At 53.5% G+C, this 19,200-nt stretch overlaps 10 protein-coding genes across 10 annotated transcripts; 5 read left to right on the plus strand and 5 right to left on the minus strand.

The window, feature by feature from the left end:
* The first annotated feature begins 95 nt into the window (after positions 1-95).
* On the plus strand, positions 96-976 carry BDZ99DRAFT_469562 (uncharacterized protein). The gene is made up of 2 exons (XM_033721528.1): positions 96-580; positions 682-976. The coding sequence occupies exons 1-2, from the start codon at positions 255-257 to the stop codon at positions 968-970; spliced, it is 615 nt and encodes a 204-aa protein (XP_033568523.1). The 5' UTR covers positions 96-254; the 3' UTR covers positions 971-976.
* A 431-nt stretch (positions 977-1,407) lies between these two features.
* BDZ99DRAFT_553050 (uncharacterized protein) lies at positions 1,408-5,288 on the minus strand (the record flags this gene model as incomplete). Its single annotated transcript, XM_033727076.1, has 2 exons — positions 1,408-3,743; positions 5,073-5,288. 2 exons carry the CDS (start codon positions 5,286-5,288, stop codon positions 1,890-1,892), a joined length of 2,070 nt encoding a protein of 689 aa, XP_033568524.1. The 3' UTR covers positions 1,408-1,889.
* A 285-nt stretch (positions 5,289-5,573) lies between these two features.
* BDZ99DRAFT_577502 (ferredoxin reductase-like protein) lies at positions 5,574-6,856 on the minus strand. Its single transcript, XM_033728702.1, has 4 exons — positions 6,771-6,856; positions 6,417-6,714; positions 6,287-6,364; positions 5,574-6,236 (listed from the first exon to the last, which is right to left on the minus strand). Exons 1-4 carry the CDS (start codon positions 6,813-6,815, stop codon positions 5,665-5,667), a joined length of 993 nt encoding a protein of 330 aa, XP_033568525.1. The 5' UTR covers positions 6,816-6,856; the 3' UTR covers positions 5,574-5,664.
* A 359-nt stretch (positions 6,857-7,215) lies between these two features.
* On the plus strand, positions 7,216-8,427 carry BDZ99DRAFT_429785 (rRNA adenine dimethylase; the record flags this gene model as incomplete). Its single annotated transcript, XM_033717229.1, has 1 exon — positions 7,216-8,427. The coding sequence occupies one exon, from the start codon at positions 7,216-7,218 to the stop codon at positions 8,371-8,373; it is 1,158 nt and encodes a 385-aa protein (XP_033568526.1). The 3' UTR covers positions 8,374-8,427.
* A 95-nt stretch (positions 8,428-8,522) lies between these two features.
* Positions 8,523-9,804, minus strand: BDZ99DRAFT_219353 (putative N,O-diacetyl muramidase). The gene is made up of 3 exons (XM_033713419.1): positions 9,401-9,804; positions 8,811-9,268; positions 8,523-8,745 (listed from the first exon to the last, which is right to left on the minus strand). The coding sequence occupies exons 1-3, from the start codon at positions 9,539-9,541 to the stop codon at positions 8,673-8,675; spliced, it is 672 nt and encodes a 223-aa protein (XP_033568527.1). The 5' UTR covers positions 9,542-9,804; the 3' UTR covers positions 8,523-8,672.
* Positions 9,805-10,068: 264 nt separating this feature from the next.
* Positions 10,069-10,986, minus strand: BDZ99DRAFT_456056 (uncharacterized protein; the record flags this gene model as incomplete). The annotated part of the gene is made up of 1 exon (XM_033718462.1): positions 10,069-10,986. The coding sequence occupies one exon, from the start codon at positions 10,984-10,986 to the stop codon at positions 10,069-10,071; it is 918 nt and encodes a 305-aa protein (XP_033568528.1).
* Positions 10,987-11,137: 151 nt separating this feature from the next.
* BDZ99DRAFT_429794 (DUF689-domain-containing protein) lies at positions 11,138-12,413 on the plus strand. The gene is made up of 2 exons (XM_033717230.1): positions 11,138-11,938; positions 11,988-12,413. The coding sequence occupies exons 1-2, from the start codon at positions 11,284-11,286 to the stop codon at positions 12,293-12,295; spliced, it is 963 nt and encodes a 320-aa protein (XP_033568529.1). The 5' UTR covers positions 11,138-11,283; the 3' UTR covers positions 12,296-12,413.
* Positions 12,414-12,612: 199 nt separating this feature from the next.
* Positions 12,613-14,172, plus strand: BDZ99DRAFT_469568 (uncharacterized protein). Its single transcript, XM_033721529.1, has 5 exons — positions 12,613-12,807; positions 12,899-12,953; positions 13,122-13,227; positions 13,329-13,634; positions 13,742-14,172. The coding sequence occupies exons 2-5, from the start codon at positions 12,906-12,908 to the stop codon at positions 13,825-13,827; spliced, it is 546 nt and encodes a 181-aa protein (XP_033568530.1). The 5' UTR covers positions 12,613-12,807; positions 12,899-12,905; the 3' UTR covers positions 13,828-14,172.
* A 659-nt stretch (positions 14,173-14,831) lies between these two features.
* BDZ99DRAFT_403098 (uncharacterized protein) lies at positions 14,832-15,962 on the minus strand (the record flags this gene model as incomplete). Its single annotated transcript, XM_033716325.1, has 3 exons — positions 14,832-15,332; positions 15,382-15,820; positions 15,880-15,962. The coding sequence occupies 3 exons, from the start codon at positions 15,960-15,962 to the stop codon at positions 14,832-14,834; spliced, it is 1,023 nt and encodes a 340-aa protein (XP_033568531.1).
* A 941-nt stretch (positions 15,963-16,903) lies between these two features.
* Positions 16,904-19,072, plus strand: BDZ99DRAFT_219418 (uncharacterized protein). The gene is made up of 6 exons (XM_033713420.1): positions 16,904-17,138; positions 17,196-17,324; positions 17,393-17,438; positions 17,489-17,537; positions 17,586-18,677; positions 18,774-19,072. Exons 2-6 carry the CDS (start codon positions 17,315-17,317, stop codon positions 18,846-18,848), a joined length of 1,272 nt encoding a protein of 423 aa, XP_033568532.1. The 5' UTR covers positions 16,904-17,138; positions 17,196-17,314; the 3' UTR covers positions 18,849-19,072.
* Positions 19,073-19,200: the final 128 nt, after the last annotated feature.

Here is a 19,200-nt window from a genome sequence, read left to right on the forward strand (position 1 = left end):
TCTGCAAGTAAGGATCTTATCGAAGCCTCACGCTCTTCACGTTTCTTGCACTCCACGTCGCGCTCAGTCTCTCAATGCCTTCTTCTCGGTGTCACCAGATGTTCCAAGTCTCTCTCGACGAATAGATAAGACGTCTACCTCTACAGCCTCTCTTTACGTCCGATGACCTAACGCGGAGATTGAGTCGATCCAGCCCCTTACTCGCGCTTGCACGCACTTATCCTTTCACTCGCCCACACCTATCTATCCTAGGAATGGCACCCTCACGTTGCAAACTTACCTCGCGCACGCAAGCCACTCTGGACGGCTTTTTCAATCAACCAAACTCGTCGTCCACCCGAATATCTAAGAAGTCGCCGGCGGCCAAGTCCAAGTACCAATCTAAGTCGAAGTCGGCCGTCCCCACAGGTTCAGACCGCGTGTTAACCGACGTGTTGCTCGCCATCAAGCCCGTTCACCTCGCCAACATTGCTAGCAGACAGAAGAACCATGAGTACCGCAAGTACCGACTGCGCGACGCGGTTACAAGACTGTGGCTGTACGAGACAGGCGACGGCGGCAAGGGTCGGGCGTCTATCACGTAAGCTTATTTTTTGCGTGTCTATTTATTCATCTGTCATCTCTTCCTATCTTTCTCTGCTTCTCTATTTCCTCATTTGCCTTGTACTAAGATCTATTCAGACATATCGCAGTCATTCCAGCTTCCGTACGCCATACCCCTGGCTCTGTACCGACTGAGCCCTTCGGCATAGGCAACACCGACTTCAACGCCGGCCTCAAAGAGTCTAAGTACGGATATCCTGTGCTGGAGCTGTACGAGCTGTTCCGCCCAGTAACGCTAGCGGAGATGAAGAGCCAGTGGGGCATGGGTGGCGCGCCTATGGGGTGGCGCTACGTGAAAACAGACTTGTGGGAGGATAGATGGGGAGATGATCAAGAGAGGGCTGTGAAAGTGAATTGGGTGTTCTGATGCAGGGTAAGTGCAGTGGGTAGAACGAAGAAGCTGTCGCTCATGTCTGGCCGCTCTTTGCAGTTTTGTCTCCCCTCCCTCTCCTGTCCAAGCCTTCATGACGGCAATGTGGCCGACATCGCAGGACGTTGTTGTATGCGAAGGAAATATGGAAAGCGCTCGAATTAATGGGCGAAGACTCCCCCCGAGTACCGTCAGCGGCCGAGCGGAGATGATGGCTGAGGCTCTTCTTTGACTGGATGCGATATCTTGCACGGTTGGTGTTCTGGACATCACATGCGTGGTTGAAAGGACCTATTGTATCTTTATCTTTCGAGTCGACCGTAATGTAACTACGGTGGACGAGAACACATTTATACACTCATCAAGCTATATAGTGTGAACGCATTCCCACGCTTGCTTTTCTTTGAAAGACACTCTAGTCCTTAAATTTCCAAGAGTTTAAGCCTCCTCAGCTGGAGTAGAACTTAAGCTCCAAGAAAATAACTTCCGGATCAAGAAGCGGATACCAAGATTAGAAAGGACTCCCAAGAGTAGATCCACGTCAGCCCAAACTCACTTTCTTCAACTCGCACTCACTGCCCAAGTCAAATGAATTTCGTACTCATACTCATTCCGCATTACGCTATGCTGATAGTTCACCATCTCATTCTTTCTCTGCCGGATTAGGAGATATAGAGCCAGCTCCCCGTCTCTAAGAACCTAATCCGGAAAACCAAACCTGCAAGAAACCACCTGTCATTATCCATGAAGTCATGTCGGACGACATACCGAAGGAATTTCACTTACAAATAGCAACATGGATGCCACGCCTAACACGCCAAACTCAACGACCGAGGAAGCCCACAAGAATATCTATCCAACAACCGTCCCCACAATCCCGATCTCCAGCTATACTCAACCCATCCCCGCCACTTCCCTACTCCACCTCCTTCCACATCCTCTCCAACAACCCCACCCTCGCCGTATCCCCCATCCCCTGCGCCACCAGCCCCATCGCCTGCTGCCCCGCAACCGCCCCCTGGACCCCATACGGCGTCTCCCAATGATACCCCAGCGCGCCGTTCCCATACAAATGACCCCCCGTGACCCCACCCGGTCCATAATGTATCTGCGCCGACGGCGCCGTAATCGCATTCGCAGCATTATAGAAACTACTCGTCGCATTCAGCATCGTCTGCTGCTGCAGGCGCATTTTAGCTTGAGCGACGATTGCTTTCATGGCTGGCACGGTCTGCGTGTAGACGGCGTTGCGGTGCTGGCAGTACTCCACGAAGGCCTCGATGTCGGGGGTTTTGGAGTTTGAGAGGGCGGCCCAGCGTGCGCGCATGTTGGCGGAGTACATTTCGCACATGACGGCTTGCGGGAGGGGTGTTGGGGTGTGCTCTAGGATGTGTGCGAGGGCGGTGCCGCGGATGGCGTCCTCGTAGCAAGATTCGCAGACGTGGACTGTCTTGCGTGGATCGAGGTTCTGTAAGATCCACCAGCGGCGGTTGGCGACGAATTCGGTTGTTTGGCAGTTGGGCAGGGTGGCGACGAGGTGGACGTAATTGGAGAATGCAGCGAAGTTGGGGGTGCTGATTGCTTCGGCGTACTTGTTGATGTATTTTGCGAAGCGGGGGGAGGCGGCGTTGAAGTCGCACATGAGATTGGTGCCGGGAGGGGGGGATGAGCGTGGTTCGAAATGTTTTGTTAGTTTCAGGGCTTTGACCCAGCCGGTGTAACAGGTTACGCATAGATCGAAGTTCTCGCAGCCGCCTTTGAGGGTGTACCATGTTCCGTCTGTGATACCCTTATCCGTACAAGGGGGATTATTGGAGAAGACGTTGAAGGCATCCCAAAATATAGAGAAGTTATAGGTGTCTCGCGCTACTTCCATGCTAACTTTCAAGGGTAAAGACCAGAAGTCGCAATTGCAGTCCTGATTGCGGGTGGTGTCGTCGACAGGATACGGTACGAATTCCCGCTCGAAGTCAGTGAGCCCAGCATGGTCCAGATAACACGCTTCGCAGACAATAGCGCCCTTGATTGGCGTTGCAGTGGTGTACCACGATTTTGTGCCCGTCTTGACGCTAGAGAGACCTACACATTCTGGCAGTCTCACCCGCCGAGTGGCAGAGGCGATGAAAGATGGCCACATGTTTGCCATGCTATACAAGTTGAGAGCCCGCAGCATATATGAGAATGATATATCGCACGCCCAGGTATCATTTGGACCTTGTGCTCGCGGGCAACGCTCGAAATTCATGGCGAAGGATGTTCCTTTGACTTGCTCTTCGTAGCACGCCTCGCAGGCGACAAAGCCTAAGGCCTGGTTGTTCCGCGGAGAGTACCATTTGATCCCTTCTGGTTCGGCTTTGCTTCCCACAACGCCATGAGAGCCATAGCATCGTGGAAGTGAAACCCGGCGCTCCATGTATGCTTTCAAGGACGCGAACTTGTTCGTTTGAAGCACTAACGACCACAACATCCTCAATACCCTTGGAACTCCAAAATGGCACCTAGTACTGGGGAAAGCCGGTTCTAGTGTGCCCTGAAACATCGAAGCAAACTGGGAGTTGCGGATGTGTGTTTCGAAACAGTAGGTGCAGACATTGAAATCGGGTACAGATGTAGTTCGAAACCAGAAAGCGGGATATGCGATGTCTGTGGGATAAGAGCACTTGCGGAGCATATAGTAGTTTGAGCTGTGTTCAGCTGGAATATTTGGAGGCGGATCGAGAATCCGGATATAGATCTCTGATTCATCCTTGATCATGCGAGGAGGCTGAGCCTGTGACGGTGGTTGATATGGTGGAATATTCGTCTGAATCGAAGGGGTAGATGTTCTTGATGAGGTATTTTTTAAATCAGAATGATACTTGTGATTGCTAGCGTTCACTTCGTTCGACTGATGAGCAAAGTTCGATTGCTCGGACGGAAGTTCGGACGGAAGCTCAGACGGAAGATTACTGGAGAACGACACCACGACCTCCTTGTCACTGTCCAGGTTTGCGAGTGGACTTTGACGTGCGACTGGCCCAGGAGCTTCCAATTCCGCAAAAAACCCGGGTGAACTAGATGCCGCAAAGGTAGTTACTGCAGGGGTCGAATCGAGCTCAACAGGTGCGTTTGTGCTTTGAATAACTGGGGAAGAGACTGAAAACTGATTCCGTGATTCGGGTGCTGCTAATGGGTGCTGACAAGGAAGGGGAGGTGGCGGCCGGTTGAAGCCTCCTGACGGCTGATTAGGTCTGTAAGCAGTATAGAAGGGTTTCTGCGCTGAATCTTGAGGTACCGTAGCCTCCGAGGGTTTGGGGGATCCAGAGTAGGTTGTGGGAGATTGCTGAAAACTGATTGGCGATGGAGAAGGTAGTGGATGTGATGTATGTTGAGGATTATAGGCAGCATAGACAGGAGATTGGGCGGATAGATTTGGTGTCGTTGCTTGTGAAGGTGTTGGAGATCCTAGATAGCCAGGAGATTGTTGGTGCGGATTCGGAGACGGAGGATAGGGTGGATATTGGTATCCGGCTTGGGGATATTGAGAATGTTGGGTTGGGTCTGCTGTGATAGAGCTAGGAGAGACTGTCCCGGAATTCTCGACTTGACCTGAGTAACTCGGCTGTTGTTGCAATGGCACGTTTTGATACTGATGATTGTATGTAGGCTGCGAAGACTCATAACTCGCTGCTGGGAAAGTGTTCGTTCCAGGATTTGCAGATCCAAAGCCTGGACTCGATGTTGACCCTTGATAACCTTGATGGGGCTGCTGGATACCACCATATTGACCACTGGTTGGCAAAACTTGTGACCCCGGCGGCTGGGAGGCTTGGGGCTGCGAAGTTGCACTATAAGGGACATTTTGGTGCGGGTCAGCTGACCCATGGCTTGGTTGCTGGTAGACTGCAGGTGTCTGCCCTGAAGCTTGATATTGGTAATTTGACTGTTCCGGATTCTGCCAAGTCTGTGGTGAAGGAGCTAAATGCTGGCCGCTTTGGTTGCTTGTTCCAACCTGAGAAGCATTCCAATGAGATGCAGGTGGGTTTGATGGAGGATCTGGATAGGAATATAATGAATCATTGGTGTTAAGCCTTTGTATTCCTGCAGTTACATCTTGAACAGCAGGAAGATTCTGAGCTGGAGGCGGTCCATAATTCGGAGGCTGAGGAGAACGAGGCGGCAATGGTGGAGGTAAAGGCCGAGGCGGTAAGGGCGGAGCCTGCCTTGGCGGCTGCGGTCCCCAGTTACGGGGATACGGTGGTGGTGGAGGAACAGAAGGATATGGATTGTATGGGCCGGAAGTCGAGCCGTGGTTAGCTTGCGGAGGATATCCCATGCTTGATGTTTGAGGGTTGTCCCGTCCGGCTGGCGAGTTCCATTACCAAGGGTTGCTAGTGGCGCCTATCGTGCTACAGGGGTCAGATCCGCAGCCTTATGATACGCTAGCTTGGTAGACCATAACGTATAGCAGCACAAACGACGTTAGTCCTCCTTTGCTGACAGAGTAAGAGGGCGGAGATGTATCTCAAGCTGCTATCATTATCACCAGAGAGTCGACATATTTATCGCAGCCCTAGGTAGTTTCACATCATGAAATGGTTCTGTTTTGTTACATACTAATCCGCTCTCTGAGAAAGCCGAGGATGGACGTCTATTCTAATCAGAAACAGAAGCCTGCGCGTAAGATATACTGATACAGGAGTTTCCACAGCTTAGAACTTGTACACTTGATCTTTGCTATATCCGAGCTCCTTCAGGTAGCCATCCAGCTCGCCCTGGTCCGACGGGCTCTTCTTGCCGCCACTGATAGCGTTGTACATTGGCGGAGGACCGCAAACGAAGATCTTGATCTTATCACCCTCCTTGGGCTCTGGCAAAAGAGTCTTGAGGAGTTCCTTTGACACGAAGCCCTTTCCACCCTGCCACTTTTCTGGGGGCTTGTCGAGAACGTAAAAGGCACGGAAGCGTTGGGGATATGTGTTCTCCAGCTCTGCTAGCTCATCCTTGAGTAGAATGTCGTCCTCGGTGATGTTGGCCGAAATGAGGGTAACCTTGGTGCGGTCTTCGGGGTTCTTCATGATAGCATTGGCGACTTGCCACATTGGGGTAATCCCAGTGCCTCCGGCAATCATAACAACTGTCTCATGCTTGTTGGGTGTCCACGGAAACTTCGGGATTGGGCCCTTGATATCCAGACGTTGTCCGGGGATCAAGTTGTGCATATGCTCGGACATGGCGCCGTTCGGGTAGCGCTTGATTATGAAGTCGAGGTAGCCCTTATCGTCTATGAAGGGTCAGCGCTGCGGTTGACGTATTTGAGAGATATGAGCTTACCAACGTCGCTAATTGGAGTGTATGGACGGATCACAGGCTTCTCCATCTCCGGTCCTTTGTACTTTGTTATGACGGCAGCTGCAAAGTGTCAGTTGATGCTACAAAATGGCTAGAAGCCGAACAAACGTACACGCGACGTGCAGACCCGATGTCATATCCTCTTCAGGCAGCTTGAACCTGAGCTTCTTGGTATTGTGGTTGATCTCCTCGACTTTTTCCAAAGCTAATGAGAGGAAACCCTGGTCACCACCGGTAAAAGCGGGCTTTGGTTGTCCGGCCGGTTTTGACTCAGTCGCTGCTGGAGTTGGTGATTTGGCGGAATTGAGGTAGTAAGCGCCTCCAACGGCGGCAGCAGCAGCTACGAGTCCTAGGTTTCGGACAGTGCTGGAACCACCCTTTGGCGGTTCAGTTGCATATCGGCGGACGCTCTGGATAGATGTTAGTTCATAATGGTGGACTTGTAGAGGGCAATGGGCTCAATTACCTGGCGCAGTGTCGCTGCCGGGCGGAAAACCTGACGAGAAAACATGGCGAAGATGTGGGGAGTGAATAAGAAGGAAGAGGTGAGAAAGAAGGAAGAGCTTGAGCTCGCGATGACGTGAACACCGAGCACGAATCGTCCCGTCGGAGGTTCGGAACTAATAGCATTTGGCGTGCATAACAAGTAAGCACCGCCACAAGTCCCTCAGCCAGCAAGTTCTACACGTCTGAGTTGCAGTGCAGCAAAAGTGCATCTATAGATCTCTCGGTTTGATACGCTCGAGAAGTCTCTAAAGCATCAACCATTCCAGTCTTTGCTACTGCTGCATAGGTTGATTTGCGCTGCCTGGCTGTCAGCTTAAGCCCGACCTAACCCCGGCCCTACCCACTCAAAACTTCAACACCAAAAAGATTTCTATACGCCAACGACCACACCCCCAACCGCCAACATGCCCAAGGCCAACGGCCACAAGAGGCAAAGCTCCTCAGCCGCCACCTCCCCCTACGCCAAACCCTCCAAAGTCGCCAAAAATGCCGCCGCCAACACCATTTTCAAAATGAACACCGACCTCGGCCAGCACATCCTCAAGAACCCGGGCGTCGCAAAAGCCATCGTCGACAAAGCCAACCTCAAACCCACCGACCATGTCCTCGAAGTCGGTCCCGGAACCGGCAATCTCACCGTACTGATCCTCGCCGCCGCAAAGCGCGTGACGGCTGTGGAAATGGATCCCAGGATGGCCGCTGAACTGACGAAGCGAGTGCAATCGAACCCAGCAGACTCAAAACGCCTGAACATCTTACTAGGCGACGTGATCAAGACCGAGCTGCCCCCCTTCGACGTCTGCATATCCAACACGCCCTATCAAATTTCCTCACCCCTCGTGTTCAAACTCCTAGCGCTCGAGAAGCCGCCGCGGTCCTGCGTGCTCATGTTCCAGCGCGAGTTCGCCCTGCGGCTGTTCGCGAAGCCAGGGGACAAGCTGTACTCGCGGTTGTCGGTGAACGCGCAGATGTGGGCGAAGGTGTCGCATGTGATGAAGGTTGGGCGCAACAACTTCAACCCCCCGCCGGCGGTCGAGTCGAATGTTGTGCGGCTGGAGCCGAAGGTGCCGCGGCCGCAGATTAGCTATGATGAGTGGGATGGGTTGCTGAGGATTTGCTTTGTGAGGAAGAATCGGACGTTGCGGGCGGCGTTTCTTACGACGAGTGTGGTGCTGGAGATGCTGTCTGCGAATTATAGGGTATGGTGCGCGCAGAATGACATCGTTATTACTGACGAGGAAGAGCCGGAAGAACCAGTAGGTGAAGGGGAGGCAATGGAGGTTGATGGTGCGGCTGAGGAAGAGGAATGGGGTGGGATCGCAGAGGATGGCGAGGATGACGAACTGCCAGATTTCTTCAAGGAGCACCAGAAGGCGCAGACGCGGCAAGGCAACCCGAATCGCAAGAGGAAGGGGAAGGTGGCTGAGATTGTTAGGGAGAAGGTCCGAAAAGTATTGGAAGATGAGACGGAGCTGGCTGAGAAGAGAGCGAGGTTGTGTGACGAGAGTGACTTCTTGAAGCTTTTGTATGCCTTCAATAAGGAGGGTATTCACTTCAATTGAGAGCTTGGTACGGAGAAAGTTTCAGTATGGCATTTACGGGACTATGGCGTTGGGTAAGGGGCTAAAAGTTCATCTTTGAGGTTCGAGACGACATCACATAGATGAGTACAGGTATGATGGAAGTAATGATACCCAGCATGTTGAAGCCTAAATAAAAGTATGGACAATGCCCTTCTTGGGTCGTTAGATTTGCCTAGTAGCTGAGCGTTGAACGGTTGTTAAATCAAAGGCATTTCATCAAAACCACATAAATCTCCCGACCGAGAAGACTCCCATCAAGACAACCATCCTCGCCCCACTCACCCCGTCGCAAGCTTCTTCAAATTATCCAACGACCCATTAAACGTATCCGCATCCCCGCCATACGCATACCTAACACCACATTAGCCTTTCCCACTCTCCCACCACCACCACAACAAAACACCAAAAGTACTCACGAATCACTATACTGCCATATCGTCTGATACCCCCACCCCCCCGGAATCGCCCCAACCGAACTCCCATACCGCGCCAGCACGAGCGGCGAATTCGCCGAGAACGCCTTGCTATTTCCCGTGCACGTCGTCCACCAATCGTTAGTGCTATAGATCATCGGATACCGTCTCGTGAGGCTGTGGTACTGGCTCACGAAATCCGAGATCCAAGACACCATGGCGGAGGTGGAGAGCCCGTAGCAGGAGCTGTCGGGTCCGTACTCTATGTCCAGCATACCCGGGAGAGTGATGCCATCGGCGGACCAGCCGCCGCCGTGCGAGACGAAGTAGGAGGCTTGGGTTGTACCGGAGGCGCCGTCCGGGCGCGCGAAGTGGTAGGCGCCGCGGATGAAGCCGGCGGAAGTGGCGGAGGTGTAGTGGGAGGAAAAGGAGGGGTCTTGGTATGTGTTGCCTTCTGTGGCCTGGGAGGTTGTTAGGTTGATGGATGGTGTTGAGCGTTAGGAGTGTCATGAAGCACGCCTGCGTCGAGGTGATTGGTGTCGTGAGAAAGAGTGGATGATGTCCACATCATATAAGACGAAATGTGTTCATACTTTGATAATCACAAACCGCGCCCCTGAGCTATACGCAGCCGCGAAGTTCACACTACTCTGGTAGTGCGAGATATCGAAACCCTGGACGGCAGCATTGACAACACCAACGCCAAAGATGAGTAAGGAGAGAAGAGACTTCATCTTCACAAGCAGGTTATTTAATGAAAAGTGGGTATTGAGTTGATTGTAGAGGGAGAAGTGGTGGACTTTTGAAAGTTATCGAATGCCTTTATACTGGTCCGTAGCCCTTGTATACCTGTAGCCAACTCTGAAGCTACTTCTGTAGCTCCTCCAACACGAGCTATAACGTAAGAGGCGTTCTCTCGTGTGATACTAACGAGGCACTGCAAGGCGGAGTTTATCCACGTCGTGTAGCAATTGGCTCGTATCGGTAGTCAATATGATGAAGGGGCGTTGCATTCGCTGGACCATCGTTGAAACTATCCGGGTCGTACTGCCGGGGAACAAGGCACAAGAATCGCTATCTTCAGGGACCTTCCTCCGTTGTTGCCATTTGCATGTATAATCCCCACAGTTCGGTAATGCTTCTGCGCTTCTGATGGGTGGAGAGACACGATCTGCCGATCCCTGTCGCAATGCGGCAGCTGGAAACCACAGTCTAACTCCCGTGTTTCGAAACTGAGTCCGACTTTCACCTCAGGTACACCTCACAGCCGACGTAGCGGCACACTCGTTTCCCCTTGCTCTGTACTCGACTTGGACTTAACCGTAATCTGTCTGAATTCTCTCCGGTTGTGCGCAGAGGTGACAAATCCTCGATCTTCGGTGTCGGGATCATCAGCCTTCTTCTTTCGTTTCGCAGCTATGCCGTCCAGCATCTTCGCCCTCTCCACGTTTTCCAGGAACATCTTGTTCTCGCGCGTCGTCTTTCCAATCTCCGCTCGCAGCCTGGCCGCCCGCTCGGCATTCTCATTATTGATCTGCTCGGTGAGCTGGTCCCACTTGAAATTCTTGAGATATTTGATGTTCCACAGGTCGTCGTGATACCATCCGCCCTTCTTGCCTCCGATGATCTCCGCATTGAGGGTCTCTGCTACCAATTTGGCGTTTTTTTTGTCGATAAATTCGATCCAGCCCTCGGTGAAAGAGCGCTTCTTGTTTCCGCCGGCCTTGACACGGCGCGTATGGGAGGCTGGATCTTCGGGGGCGAGGAATATGCGCCCGATGTCGCCATATTGCGAAAGGAGGTGCTTTACGGTCGAGGGTTTCATGAAGGGAGGGACGCGGGAGAGGTAGATGACGCCGGTCAAGGCACGGGCTTTCTTGGCTGTGAGGAGCTTTTTCTCGGAGAGGGTTTTGAGGGGTTTTAGTTTCGACTTCTTAGGTTTCTTCGTTGACATGACATCTTCATCCTGCTCATTCAATGGTGATGTCGTTTGGTCCTGGCCCTCTGCATCGTCGGCATTGTCCGAGAGATCTTCATTCGAATCGTCGTCGACCTTCCGCCTCTTCATTGCGCGTCCCGGCAAGGCCTTGGTCTTGCTCTCCTCGGCAGAATCGTAGCCCTGCTCATCGTCGTCGCTCTCCTCAGCCTCTAGCCATTCGTTCCGCTTGCGTGTTGCCATTATCGTGGTATTGGTTGATATGCGTGCTGGAGTTTGGAGCCTCAAGCCAGAGCAAAATTTTAAGCGGGTCGGCTGGAGTTGCCAAGATGGCGGGGTGCGGAATTATTCAGCGCGCTGCCTCTCAGTCTCCGCGGTCGAACGACAAATTCTAAACACCGCCTCTGACAAACCTGGCCTACCCCTAAATACAATACGACACCTCACAATTAACCAAACATATTCATGTGCGTACGGATTCGGAGTTAAAAATTCGACGCAAATCTACAGGAACCGCACAATTCCTCTCTCCCCGCCACGATGGCTCCCAGGACCCTCCTCCTTGCGCCTCCCTCGATATCTGCACACCCCGAAGTCCTAGACAGGGTCTATGAGATCCACCACCGCGATGCTACCGATCTTCAGATGCTGGACCGTTTGGCGGCTGGCCTAGTTAAGCTCCCCGCCTCTACCTACGATGTCGTACTACTCCTCACCGACGCTGACGGAACGAGTCGCGAGAGCCACAAATTGCTCGGACGGGATATTATGACAAAAGTTGCCGCGGCACTAAAAGCAGGAGGCGTGCTAAGAAGTCAGGACGGACTTTTCGGGGTTGTCGACGGTACTGAGAAGACGGAGGCGATCCTAGCTGGATTGATGAAAGAGAGCGGAGATGGGATGGTCAAACTAAAGGACACCGAGGGCGAGGTCGTGATGCTGCGGTTCGGAAAGAAGAAAGGCGCGACAAATGGAACGAACGGCACAAAGGGCACAACCAACGGCACTGTACCGCTGGCGCTGAATGGCAAGCGAAAAGAGATCTCTTCTGGCCCTGTCAAGCCGGCTGGTGTTGGCTTTGTGGACTTTAGCGATGATTTCGACGATCCGATCATAACAGGCGAAGACGATGATGACCTGATTGATGAGGATGATCTTATCACGGAAGCGGATATGGCAAGGCCCGTCATGCAACGTGAGTTCCTCTTAGTCCCTCAAACATGAGCTTAACTAACGATCAGCAGCCCCAGAATGCCAACCTAAAGCCGGAAAACGCCGGCGAGCCTGCAAAGACTGCACATGTGGAATGAAGGAGAAACTCGAGGCCGAAGACGCAGCCAAGAGGGCGGAGGCAGATAAAGCCCTCCAAACCATGAAGCTAGGTGCGGACGATCTAGACGAAGTGGACTTCACAGTTCAAGGCAAGGTTGGCAGCTGTGGTAACTGCGCTCTTGGAGATGCATTCAGGTGTGATGGATGCCCGTACATTGGACTTCCAGCGTTCAAGCCTGGTGAGGAAGTTCGGTTGCTCAACAACGACATTCAATTGTGAGCTGGCTTGCTAGATCGGATTGATCGTCTTCAAGTAGATACTTCGGCGGGGGGGAGATGCTGGCGCCAAGAAGAAAACACTACATATCAATGAATAAAATCTCTCTCTGTCACCGGACTTGAATTCACTCATCAATTATCCCTCAAAAGAAAAGCGGAAGTGAAAGTTTACACCGCCAAATCCCACATCGTGACCACACAAATGTCGCTGCGCGGGATGCCGAATTGAGTACTCCAAATATTAGGCAGTCTGATTGGCCCGCGACTATCGTGATTCGCGCCCCTGCAGGGTCCAACATCATCGTGTGGACTTGAGCCAAAACCGCTGGGCGAGCCTGCCAGCTCCACCGCCTCCACTCTTTCTCACGTCGAAGCTGTGAATCTTTTCACCTCCACATCCTTCACTGCTCCCCTCCTCTACACCTCTTAATCCTCCGTATATGCTCAATCAGTCCCTCTCTCTCTCTCTCTCTCTCCACATTAATCTCCGAAGTCAGCAAACATGTTGCGCTGGTGAGTTCGAGCGAGCTTTCTTGTCGTAAGAACAGCTTGTCTCCACTGTTTGGGGCATATGTAATGAAGACAGAGCTAATTGGAACCACAGGTACCAAATGAAGCTGAAGACAGCACCGCTGTTGACACAGAGTGTGACCACTGCTGTACGCTGTCCCTTCTTTTTCCAACCATCTTCTTCATATTCACTCGGACCACCATTCAATGCACACCAGCTGCAAAGATATGGGAAAACCCCGTACCATTTAGCCACAAGGCTTTCCATATTGAATTTAGCATTACACGTCTATCTGGTCTTAACATGCTATCTCCAGGTCCTCTTCGCAACCGGCGACACCCTCGCCCAACAAGCCGTTGACAAAGTCGGCTTCGCGAAGCAAGACCTCTCACGCACAGGCCGGATGGCTCTCTACGGCGGCGGTACGCATTATCCCTCCAATCACTCCCATACCCTCTATACCCACACCTTCACTCAACCCCTTCTCCCACTCTAAGCCCACCTTCTAACCTCCGATAACCAGCAATCTTCGGCCCCGCCGCAACGACGTGGTTCAAGTTCCTCTCCACCAAAGTGACGCTGCCCAACGCCAACGCCACCATCGTCGCCCGCGTCGCCGCCGACCAGCTCGTCTTCGCGCCCACCAACATGTTCGTGTTCCTGAGCACCATGGCCGTGCTCGAGGGCTCCTCGCCGCAGAAGAAGCTGGAGCAGACGTACAAGCAGGCGCTGACGAAAAACTGGATGGTGTGGCCGTGGGTGCAGCTGGGCAACTTCAAGTTTGTGCCGCTGGAGCATCGGGTGCTGGTTGTCAATGTGATTAGTTTGGGTGAGGGGGTCCCTTTTTTCGCGAAGTGGTGGGAGGATTGGGATGCTTGTCGTTTATGGAAGGAAGGAGATTGTGATACTTTGATCATTTACTGACTACTTATCTAGGCTGGAACTGCTACCTCAGCTACCTCAACAGCCAAGGCGGTGCCCCGGCCGCCGCAACCGAGGAGAAGGAGCTGCCTCCCTCGTAGACGCCCTCTCACTACCCTGCACCACCTTCGGTGTACGGAGTTCCGTCGTATCGATTATTCCTACCCTGGCATCATTGCACCAGGAAAGCATACGGCAATAGCACACATTGGTTTTTTGGCTTAGAGAGCGCGTAGAGCGAGAAGTCGGCACGAAGCGCTAACGCTGTTTCGTGGAGCTCAAGAGCGTTACTTGCGGTTGGGAAGCAGACAGGACAGCATCACTTTCAGAATCGGGATAGACAGCGTTAGAAAGCGTGAATACGGTATCTCGCGCATTAAATTCTATCAATTGGCACAAAAGTAATCACCCTCACTTTCGGTTGCATTGCATGCACGTGTTGTTCCAAAGTTCATGTCTCAAAGAATTATAGCAAGCATCAACCAGAGGACGTGCAATTATCTTGCTATAATAATCCTCCCTAACTTCCCATCCACCCATCCCTCCATCCATCCATCCCTAAAACCCACCATGCGCGCTCAAAAGGGGGGTATGACGCACATCCAGGTATTTCTTTCCCACAAAACAAGGGGAAAAAACAGTATAGATGATACAATAAGGCGGCCGTGAGTTGCGAAGAAAGTGAAAATAAAAAAAACCCCCGCAAAGAGAAAAAAAGGAGCTAGTAGATGGGAGCTCAACATGCTCATGCTCCTGGTTCCACAGGCCCATGTTCCCGCGCCACGCTGGCAGCCAGCTAATTCGGCAAAAAGGAAAAAAAGGACAAGGGAGGGCCGAAGTCCGTCCATCGGCGCAAAGCCTGGTGGAGAAATCCAGCTATAGGTATACTCATCGGTCCTCTCACGCCCACGAGGTTTCGCCACAACGCCATACCCATTTGCCGTGCGCCACCAAGCCGGAGGCCGAGCAATGCAGTTTCCCAAAACTTCGCGCAGCACAAAATATCTTCGGGGGAGATGTGACTCGAGGGTCATTATCACACTTTTTTTCTCATTCTCTTGCTACGATTTACACGCGCACGCTGTATCCAAACCCGAAAAAAAGCTTAATCAATCGTCATCCTGCTCGGGGCCGGCCCGCTGATCGACGGCATCTCCTGCTGGTAGCCCTTCTGGCCTTCCTTGTTGCTCGGCAGCTTGCGCTTCGTGATGTGCGGCTTGAGGCCCTTGTTGAAGTTGGACGTGCACCAGCACGCGATGATGATGGTCATGATGAGGAGCAGGATGGTCAGGACGGCGAACGACGTCAGGACGCGGCGCGCGGGGAGGTAGTCGTCCACGCGGTTCGGGGGCGCGGCGTACATGCGGACGAGCTTGAAGAGGAAGTAGGCGAGGGCGGCGAAGTAGATGATGATGATGCCGACCATGCCCCACACATACTCCTTGCGGGTCCAGTAGGCGGCGAGGATGAGCAGGAAGAAGGTGATGGGCAGGGCGGCGATGGTCAGGTAGTATTCAGCGTCAGTGGTGTTCTTGACGACGACAAGAAACTGGACGGTGAAGCCGAGGAAGAAGAAGAAATCGAACTTCAGGAGGGCAATATAAATCTGGAGTTGTTAGTGTGGGGATAGCGGATTGTGGGGAAGAGCGTTTTACCTGGTAGACAAGATAGCGGCGTTTTAGCCTCAAGTCGGCACTGATATGCTTGTAAATTGTCCACGCAAATTCATCGTAGAGCTTCCAAGCCGCAATTGACAGTATAAGGGTTCCAAGAGCCATCAGGCAGGGAAGAGCAATTAAGACGGGCTTTATCTCACTCCAAAATTCAGGATGGATGAAACGCTGTGTCTGCAGGTAGGTCGCAGCGTCCTTGATCTGGTCCATCTGGATAGCAGCGTAGATGATAATGCCGACATTGTAACAACAGAGACCGATGACCTGGATGGTGTTCTTCATCCGCAGGGCATCCCATACCAGGACCAGCTGATAGATGTAGCCGAACATGAAGACGGCGAGGTAGGTAGGAATGGTGCGTGATTGCTTGGTGCTCTCAGCATTGCCCTCCAAGCTGTGCTGGAACTTGCCAAAGACATATCTATCGGTAAACAGTCAGCATTGATCGATCTCGAAATGGCGCACATGAGGCTGGCTTACCCTTCGAGAGCCAAGGCAATACAAGCTTGTGCCAGCGACACTAGGGAAAAGACCCAGGTCCACGTCGAATTGGGTATGTACATCTTGGAAGTGTGGAGCCCGGTGGCAGCGGCAGCAGTGGGGACAATCCCTTCTCGTTCGTGGTAGCCGCCCAGGTGCTCGTAGGGCTGGTAACTGCGATCCAAAGGCGTGCCTCCGAGGAGGGATGCTCGAGCCTCGTGGGTAGAAATTTTGGCGGGTACGTCAGCCGCGATGAGGCGGCTGCGAGGAGGAAGTTAAGAAGACTGGGTCCGCGACAGAGTGCTGGCGGCGGGACGTGTAGGTGTTTTGCGGGACGCAGCAGCACGGTGAGACGTGACTGAGGCAAGGTGGTGACCTTTCGCGGAGCAGTTCGTAGCAGCAGGGACAGCGAATGGAGGGCGGAGGGATGAAACGAGAACCGGACACCTGGTGTTGGCAATGCAAGGAAGCGGTGGTGTTGGTCGCGGGTCTGAAACTCGCTGGCGCGGGCGGCAAGGCTGGGCGGGGGGAAGGGTGTAACGAGAGTGAAGAAGAAGACGGGAGACTTGACAATATGGGAGATGAGAGCCAGATGGGAGGATGCGGTGGATGGATATGGGCAGAGGTGGTAGGGGTGGCAGGGCGCTGATGGGGTGGAGATTCGGTGGACCCTGCCGCGCTGAATGGATGGGCCGCCGAGTGTTTTGCCCGTCACGGCTCGCGAGCTGGGCTGGTTGCTGCTAGTGTGCAAAACCGCTGACGGGGATAAAAACGGCTTCAGGGTCTCGGGGAGCAGGATGTCTGGATTCGTAAATCGTGCAAAACTCGCAAACGCAGAGGAAAGGGGAGCGAAAGAGGCCTGCGCTGGTGATATGTAGAGCGGCCTGGCGGTCGACTCCCATGGCTTGAGAGTCGCCGCTCAGCCTCAGGCGCGGCGCAGCATACAACGAGCTTCTTTGAGTTAGCACAAGGCTATTTTTGCGCAGCATCCGTGGCGCAGGCCACTTAGACAGTTCTGACATCCCACAGTTCCGCTGCCTGCAAGAACTAAATGTTAAAATCAAGAGGGCGTAGATTTAGCAAGACGTGGCTGAGGAAAAGAAGGGACTTGTGCACTGATGGCTCTTGGCATCCACTCGAGGGTTAGCATTGCACATGTCAACGGCGTCTGAGGTCGCTTGAAGAGCTTGCTGATTGTTGAGCATGATGAAAACGCAGCATGCAAAAGTCCACTGCGACGTTCCAACCGTGACGAATGAGCGTGCACACTTCTCTCCTACCCTTGTGCCTTTTGTCGATGTGCTAAGAGTCTTCAGTTTACAGGTTCCCAAAAGCATCGTCCACGTGATCAGGCTCATCGTCAAGGCCGAAAACCCGCGTGGTAGAACTACGGTAGCTCTCGACGCGACTCTCCCCGCAACACCACACGCGCGCAATGATCTCAAGTACGTCCAGCCCCTCTCATTATCTCCACCTCCGGCCGTGCCACATGCTGACAAGCGGTTCTTTTTAGCTGAGGAAATTCTCCAGGGCGCCGCCCGCGACGGCTCCTTCGACGTGTGAGACCTCACCGCACACACCCCACGATCCTCCAGCTAATATCTCACAGCACCGAGTGGCCGCGGGTTCTGGACGACATTCTGGCTCGCCTCGATGAGGTATGCCTACTCTGGCCTGTATTAGCTTCAATCGCTCATTAGATCAAGATAGTCCAAAATGACTTTCCAAAACCCTCGATACCCATCCCCGACCCTCCACCCCCGCCGCAAATCCTAGGAAGCACGCCCGTCAAACCCCAAGAGCCTTCGCTTTCCAGTCAGGAATCACAATCCGCCGACAAGGAGAATGCGCCGCCACCCTCGACCCCTCCACGGCCTCCCGTCCCCCAATTCTCGCAGTCGTCGACCCAGCCCGCTGGAACACCCACCACGTCGCAAGAATCACAAGCTCTCCCCGCCGAGACCATCAACTTCTACACGTCAATACGCAACACCCTAAGCAAGAACTTCGCGCGCAACCCACCGCACACTATCCAGCGTCTGTCAGAGCTGGTCCTTAGCCCGCGCGCCCACTACCGCTGCCTCCCGCCCTATCTCCGCGCCCTCGACCGCGTCGTCTCCGTCTCATCCCCAACAACAATCTTCCCCCTCCCAATCGCTGTCCTCCCCAGCAGCGGCGGCCTGCTCAATGGCACCACACCCTCCGCCCCGTCCGCCCCAGGCAGCGACGAAAGCTTGGGTGGCGCACTCCTAACACCCATTCCCTGGCTACGCGACCGCCCATCCCAGAGCGAGCTCGTCTCCGAGAGCACCGAAATGGTCGAAGGGCCTAACGGCGCCGGCCGCATCGAGACCGTGTCTGTCATCAACGGCATGAGCACGGGGGGCTCGTCTCCGGCGTCCACTGCGACGGCGTCTAGCACCACTCTCGTTGGCAATGGCACCGGGAGTGCGAGCGGCAGCTCTAATTCCAGTAGTACCGCTTCTCCTTCCTCGTCGGCGCAGACGACCGAGTCCGAGTCCGTTGGTGTCACTCAAGGCGAGTTACTGCGCCAAGAACAGGAAGCCGGCGTCGTACCCACGAACCAGGGCTCTCCACAAGCAAGGCGTAACATCCATCCCGTGGATTCCTCTAACCAAGGCGGAAATATCATGGAAACAGTCGAGGGCGATGAGGAACCTGAAGTTCCGCACGCACGTGGTCCCGAGGAGATAGGGATGGAGGATATGGGACCACAGCGGCAGAATGCAGGGCGGATAGATATCGAAGCAGCGGTAGGGAGGCCCGCGGTGGGACATGCGGAGGAGAATGAGGTCGAGATGGGCGAGGGGAAGGAGGAGAAAAAGGATGAGGATACGGAAATTAAGGATGTGGATGCGGATACGGAGGTTAAGGGGGAGGAGGAGACGAAGAAAGAAGAGAAGAATGAGGAGATGCCAGATGCCGGGGAGACGATGACAACGATATGAGATCACTGACGAAGAGGACTACTTCCGGCGTACTGCCATGTTGGTTTCAAGGGATTGGGTATTTGGATGGGCGCCTGGCGTGGATGACATGCATCAAATCACAGGGGCAAGGTAGGTCTGGATGCGATTGAATAGGAAGGAAATGGGATTGATAGAAAACCCCTCTTGCGAATGCTGGCCGGCGCCCAAAACGCCCGGGCTATTACTGTTCTACACACCATCCTCCATGCTTCGGAATCCGCTTGACCAAACCAAAGCTATACCCATCCCATATCCACAAAGCTAAAACCACTAAAACCAATCAACCAAGCAAGAGCAAAGAAAAGCTATGCCACTGTCAGAGGTACCCCAC

Source organism: Mytilinidion resinicola (genome assembly GCF_010093595.1).
Source record: "Mytilinidion resinicola strain CBS 304.34 unplaced genomic scaffold BDZ99scaffold_38, whole genome shotgun sequence".
NCBI classification, from domain to species: domain Eukaryota; kingdom Fungi; phylum Ascomycota; class Dothideomycetes; order Mytilinidiales; family Mytilinidiaceae; genus Mytilinidion; species Mytilinidion resinicola.